Source organism: Amblyraja radiata, chromosome 14 (genome assembly GCF_010909765.2).
Source record: "Amblyraja radiata isolate CabotCenter1 chromosome 14, sAmbRad1.1.pri, whole genome shotgun sequence".
Lineage (NCBI taxonomy): Eukaryota > Metazoa > Chordata > Chondrichthyes > Rajiformes > Rajidae > Amblyraja > Amblyraja radiata.
This window is the reverse complement of record NC_045969.1, coordinates 19,454,429-19,472,483: the sequence shown is the minus strand read 5'-3', so window position 1 is coordinate 19,472,483 and position 18,055 is coordinate 19,454,429. Positions and strand designations below refer to the sequence as shown.

The window sequence follows — 18,055 nt, the reverse complement described above, 5'->3', positions numbered from 1 at the left end:
CTTGCATTAAAAGGGTGACATGGTGGCGTAGCGGTAGAATTGCTGGCTTGCAGCGCCAGAGACCCGGATTTGATCCTGAGCATGGGTGCTGTCTGTACGGAGTCTGTACGTTCTCCCTGTGACTACATTCTGGTTCTGCTTGTGTTTTCGACGGGGATCACTGGTCAGCGCAGACTCGGTGGCTTGAAAGGCCTGTTTCTAAACTAAACTAAAATAAAACCTTAAACTGTGAAAGCTGCAATCTTACATTTAGAAATTAAAAGGATTGAATTCCAACTACTCCAACTCAATTTCTGGTTGAAGCTTGGAAGTCTCAATATTAGAGGTATATTATCAAAGGGAAGGATATTCCTGGCCAGATCTTTAAAGGGCCTGTACCTGGAATGAGGATAGTTACTGCAGCTTGAACTGCACGGCGGATGATGTTGTCCATTGCAAACATCCAGTGGGGCTTGATGTGATGGTGTCGCAGTACCGTATTAACCTATGGAAGGAAAAAAGTCTTTATTTTATTGCAAAGAGAAAGAAAATAATAATCAACCATCAATCTGCCTGTTGCTGAAGACTGATTGCCTTTTTAAAACCCTTTCTCTCTCATTTATTTATTCAGACTCACCAAGGAAGTATAATTTCAATGCCAGGATTAATGGCGAATAGTCACCCAGTTTTAGTTTAACAATGTGCCACAAAGATTATTGTTGTGGTTCAGGTCACGAGGTTTGGGCTAATACATCACACCTAATGTATGGCTGCTCTGCCTAAAGCTGTTTGTCCTTTCAACCTTTTTTTAATTTTTAGTGTGTTTTGTTTTGGAGGTCTTCGAGTCTTTTTATGTGGGGGGTGGGGGGGGGGGGAAAGGGGGAAACTGTATTTCTCAGTCCCTACCTGGTTGGAGATGCGGCTTTCCTCCGAGCTGCATCTTCGCCCCTTCCTCGCGGTCTACCAATGGGACTGGAGCGGCGTTTCCTGCCGGGACCAGCCAGAACTTCAGCACCGGCGGCGGCGCAGCGCTGAAGCACCATCGCGGAGCGGGCGATGCCTTATTGAGGATCGCCGTGTGGTAAGCTCCGGAGTGCTGTGACCGCCGACTCCTACATTGCGGAGCTGTGGCCGCGGAGCATCCAGCTGCGGGCGGCGCTGTCTCTGAACACCGCGGAGCCTGGGATCTTTCGCCGAGATCGCCAGTGTTGGAGCTCCGACCAGCGCGGCCTGGGAGACGCGATCTCGGGTAGGAAGCGGCCGTTCCAGACACTCCAAGCCGCTGAAGTGTTCTTCCGATACCGGAGCTCCATCATCCGGCGAGAGAGCCTGAAACATCAGGCCACCGTTGCGGCGACTGCGGAGGCCTCAATAGGCCCGACCATGTGTGAACAAGAGGAAGAGGACTGGAGTTTGTTGACTTCCCTCATAGTGGGAACCGTTGTGGGGGGATGTTTTTATGTTCAATGTTAAATTCTTTAATGTTGTGTTTTACTTTTATTGGTGTGCTGCAAATGGCAACTCAAATTTCACTACACCAATTGGTGTACGTGACAATAAATGTCCTTTGTCCTTGTCCTAATGTCTGTGTTCTGCAGAATGGCATCCATCCGTGATTTCGGAGTGGCCACAACCTGATTCGCTTTTCCTCAAATTATCATAGTTCTATTTGACTTCAACATTGCTCAGCAATGGGGAAACAAATTTCTGCTGATGACTTAATAGACACCATTTGGCAGGATCTGACCTTTTATGGTCGCGTAAATGTACATATTCAGAGTTTAACCGGCCGTTTGATCCTGATTAACATTAAACACCCTGAAAGTTGTCATTAAGGCACAAGATTACCACCATCATTTGGCAAACCAGACTGGTAATATTTTATTGCAACCATGGTTCCTTAACCATTATGCCATTACAACATCCAGGCATTGTCATTCGACGATGATTGATTGGGAATGCTAGAACACACTGCCAAAACATTATTAACTCTGCCAACTTCCATTCTGCTGTCATTTTTCATTTAGAACATCCCTTGATGAAACAAAAACATGCCAGCTCTTCCATCCATCTTCATTGTACGCTTCAGAGAAATTACTTGCCCATTTCGATTTTCTCAAGACTATGTCAATTTGGTTTAGTAGCGTGCCTCTTTTTATACTCAAGGAATAACCTCACCAAACAGAGATTGATGCCCAACTAGAAATGATAATGTTGAATGTTCAAGAATACTTCTCGAAGCACAGATGGAGTCCATTTATTCTAATGCTCCACATTGGAACTATCTTGTCTAAACTCACCGCCCTGCATTTAGATTAAATTCTGAATTCGCAAAATCTTTGGACAGGAGCATGACCCTTGGCAACTGACAATGATTTATTTGCTTTCTTTGCTACTGACCTTGTACATTCATCTGTTTAATGCCAATTAGACTACTCACTCTGGATGCTTGTCTAGTCTCATTTTTATTTCTGACTTTTAGCTGTAGTTTCTTCAGCTAACCTCACATCTCACATTGTAGAAGGGGGCGCTGTCCTGTGCACGGCTGCCCAGCCTTTCATCCTTTTCATCCTTTTATTTTTATTTTAAGTTAGTTAAAGTGTTTTGTTGGAGGCCTAGACTTTTTTATGTGGGGGGGGGAGGGGAAACTACCTTTCAGGGTCCCTACCTGTTCGGAGAGGCGGCTTTTCTCCGGGCTGCAGCTTCGACCCGTTCTCGCGGCCTACCAGCGGGCCTGGAGCGGCGTTTCCTGTCGGGGACCGCCCAGAACCACGGCTTTCAGCGGCGGCACACTGGAGCTTCGGTGAGCTGAGACCGCCGGGAACAACATCGCGGAGCTGCGGGTCTGTGGAGCGACCAGCTGCGGGCGGCGGCGCTGAACTGTACACTGGGAGCATGGGATCTCGCGACGAGATCGCCAGTTGTGGAGCTCCAACCGGCGCGGCCTTGTTGGCTTCGGAAACCGCGGCCTCCAGTGCGGAAGCGGCTGTTCCAGGGTTCCCAGGCCGCTGGGAGGACTCTCCCGACGCCGGAGCAACATCACCCGGCGAGAACGGCCAGGAACATCGGGCTTCCATAGAGGCAACTGTGGAGGCCTCAATGGGCCCGACTATGGGTGAACTGGGGTTGGGGACTGGACTTTGTGCCTTCCCTCATGGTGGAAGCCATTGTGGGGGGATGTTCTATGTGTTAAGACTCTCATTGGTGTTATGTCTGTATTCTTTTTTTGTGTGCTGCAAAATGGCAAAAAGCATTTCACTTCACTACACCTAGGTGTATGTGAATGTGACTAATAAAATACCTTTGATACCTTTGAGAAACAAAGAACTGCAGATGCGGGTTAATACACAAAAGGACGCAACGTGCTGGAGTAACTCAGCAGTCAGGCAGCATCTCTGGGAAACATGGATAGGTGATGTTTCAGGTCTTGAGATGCTGCCTGACCTGTTGAGTTACTCCAGCACTTTGTTTCCTCACATCTCATATTCTCAGTTCTTTATTAGTTCCATTCATCTGTAGCTTTGTCTCCCTTAATTCCTTTATTAATGGTGACATTTGTGTAGTTGACTAAGTATTTCCATTGTTTTTGTGCCTCATCTCTTTATCTGGATCACCGTCTTTATTCATGATGTGTAGGAAGGTCTCAACCCGAAACGTCGTCTGAAGAAAGTTCTCGACCCGAAACGTCACCTATTCCTTTTCTCCAGAGATGCTATCGGACCCGTTGAGTTACTCCAGCTTTTTGGGTCTATCTATCGTCTTTATTCATCTATCTATCCATTAACATCTTGTGTTGAATATTTCAGTAAATCAAGGATTAAATCCTTCAACAACATACTCAAAAGATGGATGTGGGCAAATTCAAGGACCCTACCTGCTCTGAAACTCCTGGTCCTCAACACTAGACAGGCAACTCTGTCCTCCCTCAATTCAATTTGATGAGTACTAGTTCAGCTCAAAAGACTTTCCCGAAGGTCATTGCACCTCACACGTTTCCAGTTGTTTCTGATCAGTCCAAACTAAATAGAGTCAGAGTGATACAGCATGGAAACTGGCCCTTCAGCACAACTTGCTTACAACGGCCAACATGTCCCCGCTACACGAGTCCCACCTGCCGGCATTTGGTTCATATGCCTCCAAACCTGTCCTATCTATGTACCATCTATGTACCATCTACTGTTTCTTAAACGTTGGGATAGTCCCTGCCTCAACTACTCCCTCTGGCAGCATGTTCCATACACCCACCCACCTTTGTGTGAAAAAGAACTTACCGCATCCTGAAAACTAAACAAAACCAACTGAAACTGGTATATGGAGATGCTGTCAAAATCCAAGTCCAATTTGAGTTTGGAGATGGTGCTGGCCATCACTCTCCGCTCGGGGAAGCGAATGAAATCCCGCAGGATGCCGATTATCTGCTTTAGGTGGTCAACTGATAGCTTCAGCTCTTCATGCCCCTGCAAAGTAAAACGAGCAAATGTATGTGGGGAAACTGGTGTGAGCGACTGGTAAATTAAAAAGTGGAGGGAAAATAAAATTGAGTAACGAAAACAGTAAACGACAAACAGGGCACCTAACAGGTCATGATCTTAGCAGGAGTGCAGTTATGCCATATTGTTTTGGCAGGGTTATGGTAATAAAATAAAATCATGGTTTCATTAACTCGTGGAACCATACAACACAGAAACGGGCCCTTCAGCCCACTGGAGTCACTCAGCGGGTGAGGCAGTATCTATGGAACGAAGGAATAGGTGACGTTTCAGGTCGAGGCCCTTCTGGTCTCATCCGACCCGGAATGCCTCGACCCGACCCGTCTCGACCCGAAACGTCACCTATTCCTTCGCTCCATAGATGCTGCCTCACCCGCTGAGTTTCTCCAGCATTTTTGTCTACCTTTAGAATAAAATGGTGAGTTTTCAACTTCATAGCGCTGGACTCAAATTTAACCCACTTGCTTGTTGTCAGTGAAGTTCATTCACCAGAAACTACTGCGCATGGTCCACTTCAAAAAGCTATTGCTCAGTAGTATTTTACACAGGATGAATGTTGCTGAAAATATTTTCTGCTGATTTAGTTTTGGGTGTTTTGGAAGCTGGAACATTCTTGGGAGAGAGCAGAGGACGTTTTGCAATGTGTCAGCTTCTCCTTCTTGCGTATGGCATGCGCAGCCTAAAGTTGTAGGACAACTTGTTCTATTTGATCTTATTTGATTGTGCACACCGGGTTGATTGCATTTGTCGAAACAGGGCAGTCCACGTGAAGGTTGCAATCTCCCACCCCAATGTGTCAGCTATGTTGCTCTTAATGTGAAAATACTCATTTCTGACATTCCATAGTAGTATGGAAAAGTGCTTCAATTTTCAACAGTGTGGGGTGTAACTCCCGAAATGAAAGCGAGGAGCCAGATGTTTTGGGCGGTACCTTTAATAATGTCCTTCCTGGTATCAGAGACGTCCGCAAGAGGAAGATGGCACCCAAACCCTTGCCTTGTATCCCTCTAGCTAAGGGCCGCCTCTGGACTCAACCATTCCCGTGCCGAGGGGTTTGATAGTCGGGATGGCCCGACCCTTGGGAGCCGCCACAACAGTGTCATTGCTCATTATATCATAATTCACATTAAAAAATGAATTCTGGTCACTGGATTAAACTGGCCAACAAAAGGGGTAACTGTTAGGGCTTACTGTCAAAACATTCTAAACAATATTAACAAAAATAGGTAATTCAAACATATCTTTTCTCATATTTCCTTACAGCACAGGAGCCCATGCAAGCTCTCAGAGCTATCCAGTCAACCCCATACCCTCACCCATTTCTCCCACATATCCATCAGCTCCACTCCAATTCTCTGACCACCTGACCACTTGATGGGCAATTTACTGTCAACCAACTAATTCACCGACCAGGACGTCTTTGGAACATGGGAATGACCAGGACCACCCAAGAGAGACCGACATGGATACAGGGAGGTCACACAAAATCCAGCCTTGGGCTGGATCCCATGTGGGATCACTCGAGCTCGGAGGCAGCACCATTACTTGTGGTGAGGTTGTGCCACATCACAAGAGATGATATTCTCAGTATGCTACATATATAGCTTACCTGCTGCAGGCTTTCGCGCAGGTTGGAAACAACCCGATCCTGGTCTGCATTCAAAATTTTGTAGAGAATGGATCTGCGCTTGCTGTCTTTCTTTAGCAGGAAGAGGCTTGTGTCTATCTCATCAGAGGAAACGGGACTGCTCCGATCTTCCGTGGATGAAGTCTCATCAGGCAGACTGTATCATTGAACATTGTGGTTAGTGAGCAACTTTGAGGAATCACCATCAAAACCAGACAGCAACAGAATGCCATTTATCCGACTAATGAGGTAGTGATCAATGCCGATTCTCAAATAAATGTAGGTTATGCGAACATTTAAGTTGATGAACAACAACACATATATTATGTTCATTATAGTAAAAACAATCATTGTGAGGTATCAGACAAAAAAAGTGACACAAAAAAAGCTAGATATGATAACTTTAGGCCAACCAATCAACGTCAAATTATAGGTGGGCGCTTACAAGAGAGAAGAGATTTTAGAAGCGAATTCAAGACCCATTGGCCATTGACGGATATGCATCTGTGCAAATAGCATCAGGGCAGAGCTGGCAAGTGCACGGTCTGGTACAGGGTGGTCAAAAGAAAATCCAGGCATTCTCATCAGGACTAGGAAAGCACAACCTACACACTAGTGTTCCAAAAACAATGAATATAAGAAATAAAAATGTGGTACAGCCTCTCCAATCTACTCTAATGTTGGGGTTGTTGCAACAATGACAGTAACAGGCAAAACGCAGCATTAAGTAATAGGTCATAAGTGATAGGTGCAGAATTAGGCCCTTGGGCCCCATCAAGTCTACTCCGTCATTCAATCATGGCTGATCTCTCTCTCCCTCCTAACCCCATTCTCCCGCTTTCTCCCCATATAATCCGACACCCATACTAATAGAGCAAAAAAGTTGTGGTCAAAGGATAATGGGTAATAGCTCTATTGTGATTTTGGTTGGAATTATTTCTATGCTTTCAGTCTAGCATATACAGTGCATTCAGAAAGTATTCAGGCCCCTTCACTTTTTCCACATTTTGTTACGTTACAGCCTTATTCTAAAATGGATTAAATTTTTTTTTTTTTAAATCATCACACACAATGCCCCTTAATAAAAAAAAGCAAAACCAGGTGTTTAGAAAAATGTTTGCAAAGCAATTAAAAAGAAATAGCTGAAATATCACATTTACATAAGTATTCAGACCCTTTACTCAGTACTTTGTTGAGGCACCTTTTGCAGCTATTTCAGCCTCAAGTCTTCTTGGGTATGATGCTACAAGCTTGGCCCATCTGTATTTGGGTAATTTCTCCCATTCTTCTCTGCAGATGATCTAAAGCTCTGTCAGGTTAGGTTCAAGTCCGGCACTGGCTGGGCCACTCAAGGACATTCACAGACTTGTCACAAAGCCACTCCTGTGTGGTCTTGGCTGTGTGCTTCGGGTCGTTGTCCTGTTGGAAGACAAACCTCCGCCCCAGTCTGAGGTCCAGAACGCTCTGGAGCAGGTTTTCGTCAATGATCTCTCTGTACTTTGCTCCGTTCATCTTTCCCTTGATCCTGACTAGTCTCCCAGTTCCTGCCGCTGAAAAACATCCCCACAGCATGATGCTGCCACCATCATGCTTCACCGTAGGTATGGTATTGGCCAGGTGATGAGCGGCACCTGGTTTCCTCCATACGTGACGCTTGGCATTCAGGGCAAAGATAGACAAAAGTGCTGGAGAAACTCAGCAGATGTGGCAGCATCTATGGAGCGAAGGAAATAGGCAACGTTTCAGGCCAAAACCCTTCTTGGTTTTATCATACCAGAGAATCGTGTTTCTCATGCCTTTTGGCAAGCTCCAAGCGGGCTGTCAGATGCCTTTTACTGAGGAGTAGCTTCTGTCTGGCCACTCTACCATAAAGGCCTGATTGGTGGAGTGCTGCAGATATAGTTGTCCTTCTGGAAGGTTCTCCCATCTCCACTGAGGAACTCTGGAGCTCTGTCAGAGTGACCAGTGACCAAGGCTCTTTTCTCCTGATTGCTCAGTTTTGACGGGGGGGGGGGGGGGGGGCGGCTCGATGAAGAGTCCTAGTGGTTCCAAAGTTCTTCCATTTAAGGATGACGGCGGCCGCTGTGCTCTCAGGGACCTGCAATGTTGCAGAAATTATTTCATATCCTTCCCCAGATCTGCGTCTCGACACAATCCTGTCTCGGAAGTCTACGGCCAATTCTTTCGTCTTCATTGCTTGTTTTTTGCTCTGACATGCACTGTCAACTGTGGAACCTTATATAGACAGGTGTGTGCCTTTCCAAATCATGTCCAATCAATTTAATTTACCACTGGTGATCTCCAATCAAGTTGTAGAAACATTACAAGGATAATCAATGGAAACAGGATGAACCTAAACTCAATTATGAGTGTCATAGTAAAGGGTCTGAATACTTATGTAAATGTGATATTTCAGTTATTTCTTTTTAATTACTTTGCAAACATTTCTAAACACCTGTTTTTGCTTTTTTATTATGGGGTATTGTGTGTAGATTGATGATAAAAAAAAATAATTTAATCAATTTTAAAATAAGGCTGTAACATAAAACAATATGGGAAAAGTGAAGGGGTCTGAATACACTGCAAGGTTCACACTATTACACGAGGTTTGGTATGGATTACTGGCATGGGATTAATATTTAATTTGTTTTTCTACTACCACATGAGAGAAGCCGTTTTGCAGTTGTAATTCCTCAAGGGAGAAAGCTGGATGAATAAAACATCAATTGAAATCACTGCTGAAACCAGGCAAGTCTATGCAACAGACAAATGGGATCAACCGATTGAAGTAATCAGGCACCTTGTTAATAAACATTAATTTGAAGTGAAAGGTTTTATCAAATGTCTATTTTAATACAAAATTGGATTCCATATTTTCTTGGAAATTAAACCTTCTTCTACTTATAGCTGAACTTTTAATACACTTAGTCTCTTAAAATAAATGCAACTGCCAAATGGAAAATTTGGCTTTGTAAGTGTTTCTCATGCACAACATAGAACTTTGATTTATGAAGAGAATGAATCGAATTACCAAGGTATAACATTATATAGATTCAGCTGTGCAGTTACATGCCTTCTGATTCCAAATGTGCAAACTGCACAAAAAACTTCTCACACTCAAATTGCGTCCCACATCACGCAAAAGCATCAAACCTCCATTAAAAAGCATACATACATATGTTGTGGGAGCATGATCCATGATTTTGCTGTGGGTAGTGAATGGGCAAAGTGGCAGCTTGCCACGAGGAATTTAAATACACTTGGCCTGTTGCCATGTGTGGTGGGCAGGCAGTAGATAGGACTGTTCAGTACTTTGTAAATTTGTCAGCACCAGACACATGGCGACACCTGTGCACTGCCAAGGCTGTATGTAAATCAAAGCATTTCACTGTACCTAGGTACCCTAGCGACAAGTGACAATAAAGTATCATTCATTCAACTACTTTGACAATCAAGGTTCTTTATCCGATCACAAGCAAACTTGTTGATAATAGACACGTGACCACTATAAACTCTTTCACGAAAAGTGCACCATCCTCTAGACTAGAGAGAGGAGAGCAGGTCAGGACCACTGCAAAGACAGAGCAGGCTATGTAGAGAAACCTAACAAGGAATGGAACTGTTATTCTTTGATGCAGTCCTGAATACTTTAGGTAAGGGAACACGAGGAGCTCCTTTTGAACTCCAGAATGACTTGCATTCCTGGGAAAACCTGCACAGGCACGGAAACTTCACCCACTGGATATAGCTTCCATTCTAACATATGCCTAATGATTTTATACATTCAGCCTTGAATCTATGCAGAGCTCATTGTAATTTTAACATTGTCTCTTCAGTTTCTGTATCCTTCTGGTTAAGAAATCAAACCTAATAATTGTTTTTTTTTAAAGGGGGCTGTATTAAAAATGATTCAACCTAATTTAAATCTCTTTTCTGGCTTCTTCGCTATCCATTTGGAAAGGTTAATAACTGTTTATGTCTTGAATCAGGAGCATGTTTTGTGAAAACTTTATTGTATTATTGTTTATTGTATATTTATATGTTGTGCTGTTACGTTGAAGTTCATGTAAAGTAACAGCAAGAATTTCATTGCTTCATTCTGGTGCTTTGTAACAAGTAGACATTCTTAACTCTTGAACTGGGCAAAATAGGTGCTGTGCCCCTTCTACTTCTGAAGAAACCGCAAAAGCAATTAACTAATCTGCATCTGCTTTCTTCATTGCAGGGAAAGGATAATCACATGCAGAAAACTATATTGGAAGAAGAAGTCCAGGTGAATTGTTGCTTCACTATTTGTGATTCATTGTTTCACTGGGTGACAGGAAGGGAAGAAATGAAAGGATAGGAATTGCACAACAGTGGTCCAGAGATGTCAATGCTCTCTCCTTATCTTTTACCTCCTCTAAATGGCTCAGCTAAGATTGGTAGATCAGCCTGTGACAAACGATGTTTTATGCTATTTCCAGTGAGTCTTTTTTGTAATATTCATCTTTCAATATTATTAATTGGATGACGTTAATACAATCATAATAGGTGTTGTTGCTGGCCATGTAATGAAATACCGTGGCATTTACACCACCAATCTGCCCCCTGGCAGAATATTTCAGTCTGTCACCACGGTGACAGTTCTCAATGAACTCCAGAACATCTGACAAAGGCAAAAAATTGCAAGTAAAATTTGTTTTGCTTTTAACCTCAGTAAAGGAGATCCCAGAGCCCTGGTCGGATGGTCTGAATTTGGCCTTCCGTTTTTCTCGAAGAACGCATCGTGTTTGGTGTCGAAGTCTGGTGACACTGACCCGTGGTCACTGCCACTGCTACCCCAGTTTTCATCCAAGATGGGAAGAGAGATGCTTCGACTGGACTCTACACAGCAAAGGAGAAGAGAAACATGTGATCTCCATGGTGACCATTGCCCTTCAGGACAGTTTGCTTCACAGTTCACCTTAGTGGGTGCAGGCGTTAAATTCGTTTTTCACAGCACTCAGCTCGCTACACTGGACCACGCTTAATTTTGAGACCATTAATATTAACTGTGTAATAATCAAAAGCAACAAAGCCCATACCCAATACTGGAGTCTACTTCCATATAACAGAGTGTATATGAAGGAACTGCAGATGCTGGTTATGGACACAAAATGCTGGAGTACTGAGCAACATCTCTGGAGAGAAGGAATGGGTGATGTTTCGGGTCGAGACCCTTCTTCAGTCTGAAGAAGGGTCTCGACCCAAAACGTCACCCTTTCCTATATTCCATTTAACAGATGCTCTGCTCTCAATGTTAGGGGACTATTTCCATCCTTGCAATTATCTATTGGTTTCTGTCAATCCTCTCCCGAATGCGGATCCCCTTATTTAACCACATCATCATGGTTACTCCCTTCTCTAAATGGTTTGGACCTTTGAAAATTTGCAAGGCTCACCGGTTAGCTTGAAGGCAATTTTATTCTTCTTGCACCTGTGTGTCTTCCTGAGGAAGGGGTCCTTCAGCAGCTCGGCGGCTGTAGCTCGCTTCAAAGGATCAGGCTCAAAGCAGTGCAGAATGAAGGACTTGGCGTCAGCTGGCATCGAATCTGGGATCTCAGGATGGATCTTAAGCATCCCGACCTGTCGAAGAAACCCATCTTAACTAAACAGGAACATTTCAAAGCAGGACAAGCTTTGAAGGAGGGTTCCCTATAGAGGAAGAATTCTTCACACCATCTATACCACATGGAGGGAGAAATGGAAATGGAGAAAATATAGGAAAGCGAATGGAGCCAAAATCATGCTGTTTTACATTTCAAATTTTTCATGATTTTTCCATAGAAATAGGCCCATTGCTTATTACAACATCATACCCAGATTTTCCTTTCAATTAAGGTTTGAGACAGGGATTCTTGTTCAGTAAAGCTAATCCGGTGACTGATTACTCAGAAATGTCAATGGCTCAGCTCTTGGCTCATTACATTATTCTGGAGTGTAGGTTCTGGACCATAGCACCAATGTGAGGAGAGATTCAGGGAACATGAGTCGTTTTGCAACTGGAGCCAAAATTTACAAGCTGAAACTCACAAAATTCTATTTTAGTTTAGTTTAGAGATACAGCGTGGAAACCGACCCTTTGGCCCACAGAGTCCATGACGACCATCGATCACCTGAACACTAGTTCTATGTTATTCCACTTTCACACCCTACACACTGGAGCAATTTACCGAAGCCAATTAACCTACAAACCTGCACATCTTTGGAATGTGGGAGGAAACTGGAGAACCCAGAGAAAACCCAGGTGGTCACAGGGTGAACGCACAAACTCACAGACAGTACCCAGTGTTAGGATCGAACACAGGTCCCTAGCGTTGAAAGACAGCAACTCTACCACTGCGCCACCCTACTGCATCATTGAACCTTTTCTGTTCCCTTTAAACCTATTTGGTTCAGTGAAAGATTTATCATCCCACTGTGTGACATTTGTAAAAGAAAATGAAATAAAAGCATGTCATGATATGAATATAAATAATATTCAATGATCTGGAATATCTGACAGTCCAGCACCAAATTCCCGAGGGTGCCAGATTATTGCAGTTTGACTTTTGCAATGACGCCATACTTTGTAATGGCAAAGAGACACAAGAGCAATCTTACCTTGAACATAGCTACTTCAGGCTCTCCTAATTCGTAGAAGGGTGGTTTGCCGGTTGCCATTTCAATGATAGTACAACCCAGAGACCAAATATCAGCTGGGGCACCATAACCTCGGGGACCCTTGTCCAGAATCTCAGGAGCCATGTACTGTAATGTGCCTAGGTAGTTTGTTAGACAAAAAAACACATGTAAAAAAAGGTCCATGGTGATCATTGAAGGGTCAAAGTGCCTGTTTCCGCGCTGTATCTCTAAATTAAACTAAAATTAAACTAAATGTGGCTCTTACCTGCAAATGTTTCAGCGCAAGGGTTCACTCCTGCCAATCGCTTCGATGTTCCAAAATCTGAAATCTTCACCACACCACTATATGTGTTCACAAGAACATTGTCTCCCTGTAAGGATAAAGATCTTCACAGCTTCCAAAATAATTGGGAAGGAAATGAGACCAGGTGGCCAGTAATACTAACGTTAGGGAAGTATCTCTTTTAGCACAATTCTGCATACACCAAATGGTCGACTATATTTACTATTGATGTTGATACTACTGATAGCACAGTCCTGTGGGGAACGGAGCAGGCTTCAGCAATCTCTTTGGGTCCAATTAATCTCTACGTCTCTCAATGTATAGTCTTTTCACTGACTGGATAGCATGCAATAAAAAGCTTTTCACCGTACCTCGGTGATAGTAATAAACTAATCTTGATGAACACAAAAAGCTGGAGTAACTCAGCGGGTCACGCAGCATCTTTGGAGAAAAGGAATAGATGACGTTTCGTGTAAAGACCCCTCTTCAGCTTCACCTATTCCATTTCTCCAGAGATGCTGTGTGACCCGCTGAATTACTCCAGCCTTTTGTGTCTATTTGGTTTAAACGAGCATCTGCAGTCCCTTCCTACACAACTAAACTTGATGGCTGATCTGGCATTTTGTTTGTCTTTATTTCCTTTTCATTCTTATCTAAGGATCCATCTGAGCCCTTAAACTTTAAATTATCCCAGAGTATGGTCTGCCGTTCAAAGCAAAGGATTCTGGAGTTCTAGCAATTTTTTTTACCATCTTGTGCCGGTCGACATATATCAAATACTGTCACACCTTATATAAATATGTAATTAAACAGATACAGAGAAACACTTTATAAGTAGCATTGTCTACTTAACACAGCTGATACGATGCATTGTTAATATGATGAAAATAATACTGTACATTATCAGGTGCCTCTGAAATTGTTTCACTCTGCATCTATTCAAGGATAATTCAAGTGTAGGTTATAAAATCATCAGTGACCCATCTTTTCACCTCTTAATGTCTTTTACTTAAGTATTACATCTGATTTGTACTTAGAATGAAGCCAATTCAAACCAGTCACCTTGATGTCTCGGTGCACAATCTGGTTCTCATGAAGATAGAGTAGGCCCTCCAGTATCTGTCTGGTGTAAAACACAATGGTAGACACATTATCTTTCAAAGGACCCCATTTTGATTTGATGAGTGCAGAAAGGCTCCCTGTAAAGGACAAAAACACACGTCATAAACAAAGTTAACTTATGCACTTCAATGCAGCTCCTTAATTCCAATATACAAATCAAGACTGTATCCCAAGCTATTTTTTCCTGAGGTGGGCAATTCATTTATCCAGGAAACCACCAGCCGCCTCTGAAATCCGTATGGCTTGGCCATCAGATCAGTAATGAAGATTGTTCAAACTAATCCTAACAGTCATCAACGTGTATCCTCATTCTTAAAGCAATGTTACATTTTGTGTTTTTGTCAATTCATTGTACCTTTATGCAGGAGTTGTGTTTGACCTGCAATTGACTGAGTTGCTCCAGCAGACGGCTGATGTAAGCTCATTGGGGTGAATTGCCCCTTTCTTTGCTGTAATAATTCTATCGTCATTCATTAACAAAAAGTTTCATATTCACAATATTGCAAATACAGGTTCCGCCAGACTAGTTGTGATTATACCCAGGGTGGAATATTGCAGAATGGGCAATAATTATTTTTTGACTATTTCCATTTGTTCAGCTATCCATCTCGGACTCATCCTGCGCAAGTGAAAGACTGTTAACTAAACTCTCTCCCTGACCTGTAGAGTGTTTCATGCTCCATCTATTCTTACTTCAACTGCAGTCTTTTTTTTCTTCTTCATTCTACTGTTCTCTGGGTCAGTTTAAAGACAGTCCTCCAATACAATGCAAAGTTGAGCAAATAAATTGTGATTTCCCCCAGCAGAGCAGTATTCAGCTCCTGTTGTATTGTTATCTGACCTCTGTTGATTCATTAATAATTATTCACCCTTTATGTCTCCTAAGCACAAGTAATAAACCTCTTTATGCTCCACTATTAAATAATGTGCAGCTTTGGGATTAAACAAGCTATCCCTCAGTTTCTAGCAAAAAGTGTGCTATCCTGCAAAGCTTTCCCCCAATGTGGAAATATCCTATTTAGCATACTGGTGCAAACCCAATGAGCAATAGTGAAGCTACAGCAAACCATAATGCAACTGAACCAATTCATAAAAGCTTTTGTACGAAGGCTATCTGGATACATTTTAAAGACGTGTGTACAGGACTCCATTTGAAAATCTGCATATGTCCCAAAACTTGAAAGTAGTAATAGACTTCAAATGGATGAAAGCACAATGGTGGAATGGTAGATTCAGAGCTATACAGCCCAGAAACAAGCCCTTTGGCCCACCTTGCCCATGCTGACCATATTGGTATACTTTGTGGTCCTATTTGCCTCTATTTAGCCCATTGCCTTCTCAACCATTCCTGTTGATATATCTGTTCAAATGACTTATAAAAGTCACAATTTTATTTGCTCCTATAGCTTCCGCTGACACCACATTCCAAACACGGTCTACTCTCAGAGTAAAAAATGCCTCTGAGATCCCTCTTAAATCTCTCTCATCTTAAGCCTTTAAATTTAGAATCCTCCACCCTGCGAAAAAGACTAAGTGTTTGTTCACTTTATCCATGTCCCTCATGATCTTGTACACCTCAATAATGTCCCAGCATAGACCTCTCAGGCTCCAAATTTAAAAAATCCCATCTTGTCCAACCTTTCCCTATAAATCAAGCCCACAAGCCCAGGTAACATCCTGCTGAATCTCTTTTGCACCTTTTCCAAACCAAATGGTGTTCTTCCTATAGCTGGGTGACCTGAACAAAACAAGGCTGATGCAATTTAACAGAGACAAGTGCAGTGCAATCCATTTCAGGAGAAGGAATAAGTAAAGGCAATATAATATTTAGGATACAATTTGTGAAAGGTGCTCAGGAACACTCTTCTGGTGGGCAGATGATTGAAGGCAGCAGAACATATTAAAAGAGATTTTCAAAAATCATATAAGATCACAGGCTTTATAAATACAGCCAAATAGAATAAAAGTGTTGAGCCTTTGTAAAGGACTGGTTTGGTTACAAGAAGAATATTGTGCTTGTTCATCAGCTTCCAATTCTGATAAAAGCCATTGACCTTAAACATGAACTCTATTTATCTCTACCTATAGATGCTGCCTGATATGCTGACAATTTCCAGCATTTTCAGTTTTAAAAACTCCATCTCAGGTGACTGCATATAGAAAGGCAAAGGTCCTGGAGATAAATTTGGTGGAATGGGATGAGGGAGGAGGGATGTTTGGACAAATGTGTTCAAGATCATGAAGGATCTGGACTGAGTGAAATGGAAAATCTTCCTTAATACAGCAAATGCAGTATAAGGAATTTGATAAGAGATTAAACTCAGAGTGTGTCAGAATTGAAAATGATTACAACAAGAAATTTAAAGGTATAAGTGATGATATCGGAAAGCTGGATGAGATAATGGAAGAGATGGAGAATGAGATAAAAGAGATTGTCTCGGAAATAAAGAATTTGAAACAATCACAGAAAACTGAAGAGGAAAAACTTGGAAGAATGACTGATAAATGTCTGGACCTGGATTCAGGAAATCGGAGATATAACCTGAGGATTCTCGGAGTAAAGGAAGGACGAGAGGGACATGAATCTCAAACATGTACTTTCGTTACTGACTTACTCAAAGATGTGTTGGAATTGTCGGAAGAACCAAGAACAGACGTCGCTAAACGAGTTGGAAGAGGAACAAATGATTCAAGACAGATAATTGTGAAATTCCGTGACATCTCCTCAGTGGAATTTATATTGAAAAAGATCACTCATGGGAAAAAGCTGACATACCGTGGGGATGATGTGCGAATATTTCGCGATTACTCTCCTGAGGTAGTCCAGAAAATGAGATTGTTTACACCGGCAAGACACACTTTGAGGGAAGTCCCGGGAGTAAGATATGGAATTTTGTTTCCCGGAAAAATGAAGATAACTTATAACGGCGTTGAACGCTCATTTGCAGCTCCCGGAAAAGCTTTAAAGTATGCAGAGGATATTGTTAAGAAAACATCGGGTCAAGCTGCCGACAATGAAGAAATCTGAATTTTTTACAAAGCTCTGAACTGATTAAAATGGCCGAGCTACCCAGACAATTATAAAGCTTATCTCGTTGGAATGTGTTATTCAGAGAGCTTGGTTATATTCAACCTTGGATGCAAAGCTCAAAGTTTAACCCCTTGGCACCTGCTTGTACGGTAGTTAACCCTTTGGTACCAGCTTGTATGATGTATGGTAGTTATAGAATGGGATATTATGTAAGAATACAGGGTGGATATATATGGGAAAGTTTAGATTAGATTAAGATTGGATAAATTAGAGGGACATATATACTTATATAATCGTGTATATGTTTGTTCTATATTTGTTTTGTTTTTTTATTCCTTATGTCTCTTTTTTCTCTCGGCTGTCACTAGCATTGATTTGATAAACTCATATAAGAAAAAACACAATATGAAACGATATGTAACTTTTTATGAGGATTCGCCTAGGGGGAGGAGCTCAATGTATAACAACATCACGGAGGTCTATACATTTTTTGCCATCGTTGATGGCTATTCGTCTTTAAGGTATCCTCCTTTAGATACCTTAATAGCACCTTTTTTTTTAAAGCACAAACAAGATTTTTATCTGTTTAATTTTTTTGAAAGTAATTGTGTATCACATTCTTTTTTTCTTTTTCTAAGGCACTTTACAAGAAGGAGATGCAATATAAATCTAATAAACCGGGATGACCACCCAAGTCCTAAAGTTCTGAGGTATTTGTTTGCACCATATGATTCAGGAATATTACCCTGATTTACAATGCAAGACGATAGACAAATAAAGAATGGAGGAATTACATTTTGTAGTTGGAATATACGGGGTGCCAACGAACCAATTAAGAGGGGTAAAATTTTTGCCCAACTAAAATCGTTGAAAAGCGA

General features: G+C 42.2%; 1 protein-coding gene across 1 annotated transcript in view; it reads right to left on the bottom strand.

Annotated features, from left to right (window-relative positions):
* map3k15 (mitogen-activated protein kinase kinase kinase 15) overlaps window positions 1–18,055 on the bottom strand; it is a 101,874-nt gene that overhangs the window by 14,837 nt on the left and 68,982 nt on the right. The window contains exons 16-23 of the mRNA XM_033033502.1: window positions 14,087–14,223; window positions 13,007–13,112; window positions 12,721–12,878; window positions 11,520–11,703; window positions 10,791–10,962; window positions 6,079–6,253; window positions 4,251–4,436; window positions 379–484 (exon numbers count right to left, since the gene is read on the bottom strand). Coding sequence (XP_032889393.1) covers window positions 379–484; window positions 4,251–4,436; window positions 6,079–6,253; window positions 10,791–10,962; window positions 11,520–11,703; window positions 12,721–12,878; window positions 13,007–13,112; window positions 14,087–14,223 — 1,224 coding nt within the window. The remainder of the gene's footprint in view (window positions 1–378; window positions 485–4,250; window positions 4,437–6,078; window positions 6,254–10,790; window positions 10,963–11,519; window positions 11,704–12,720; window positions 12,879–13,006; window positions 13,113–14,086; window positions 14,224–18,055) is intronic.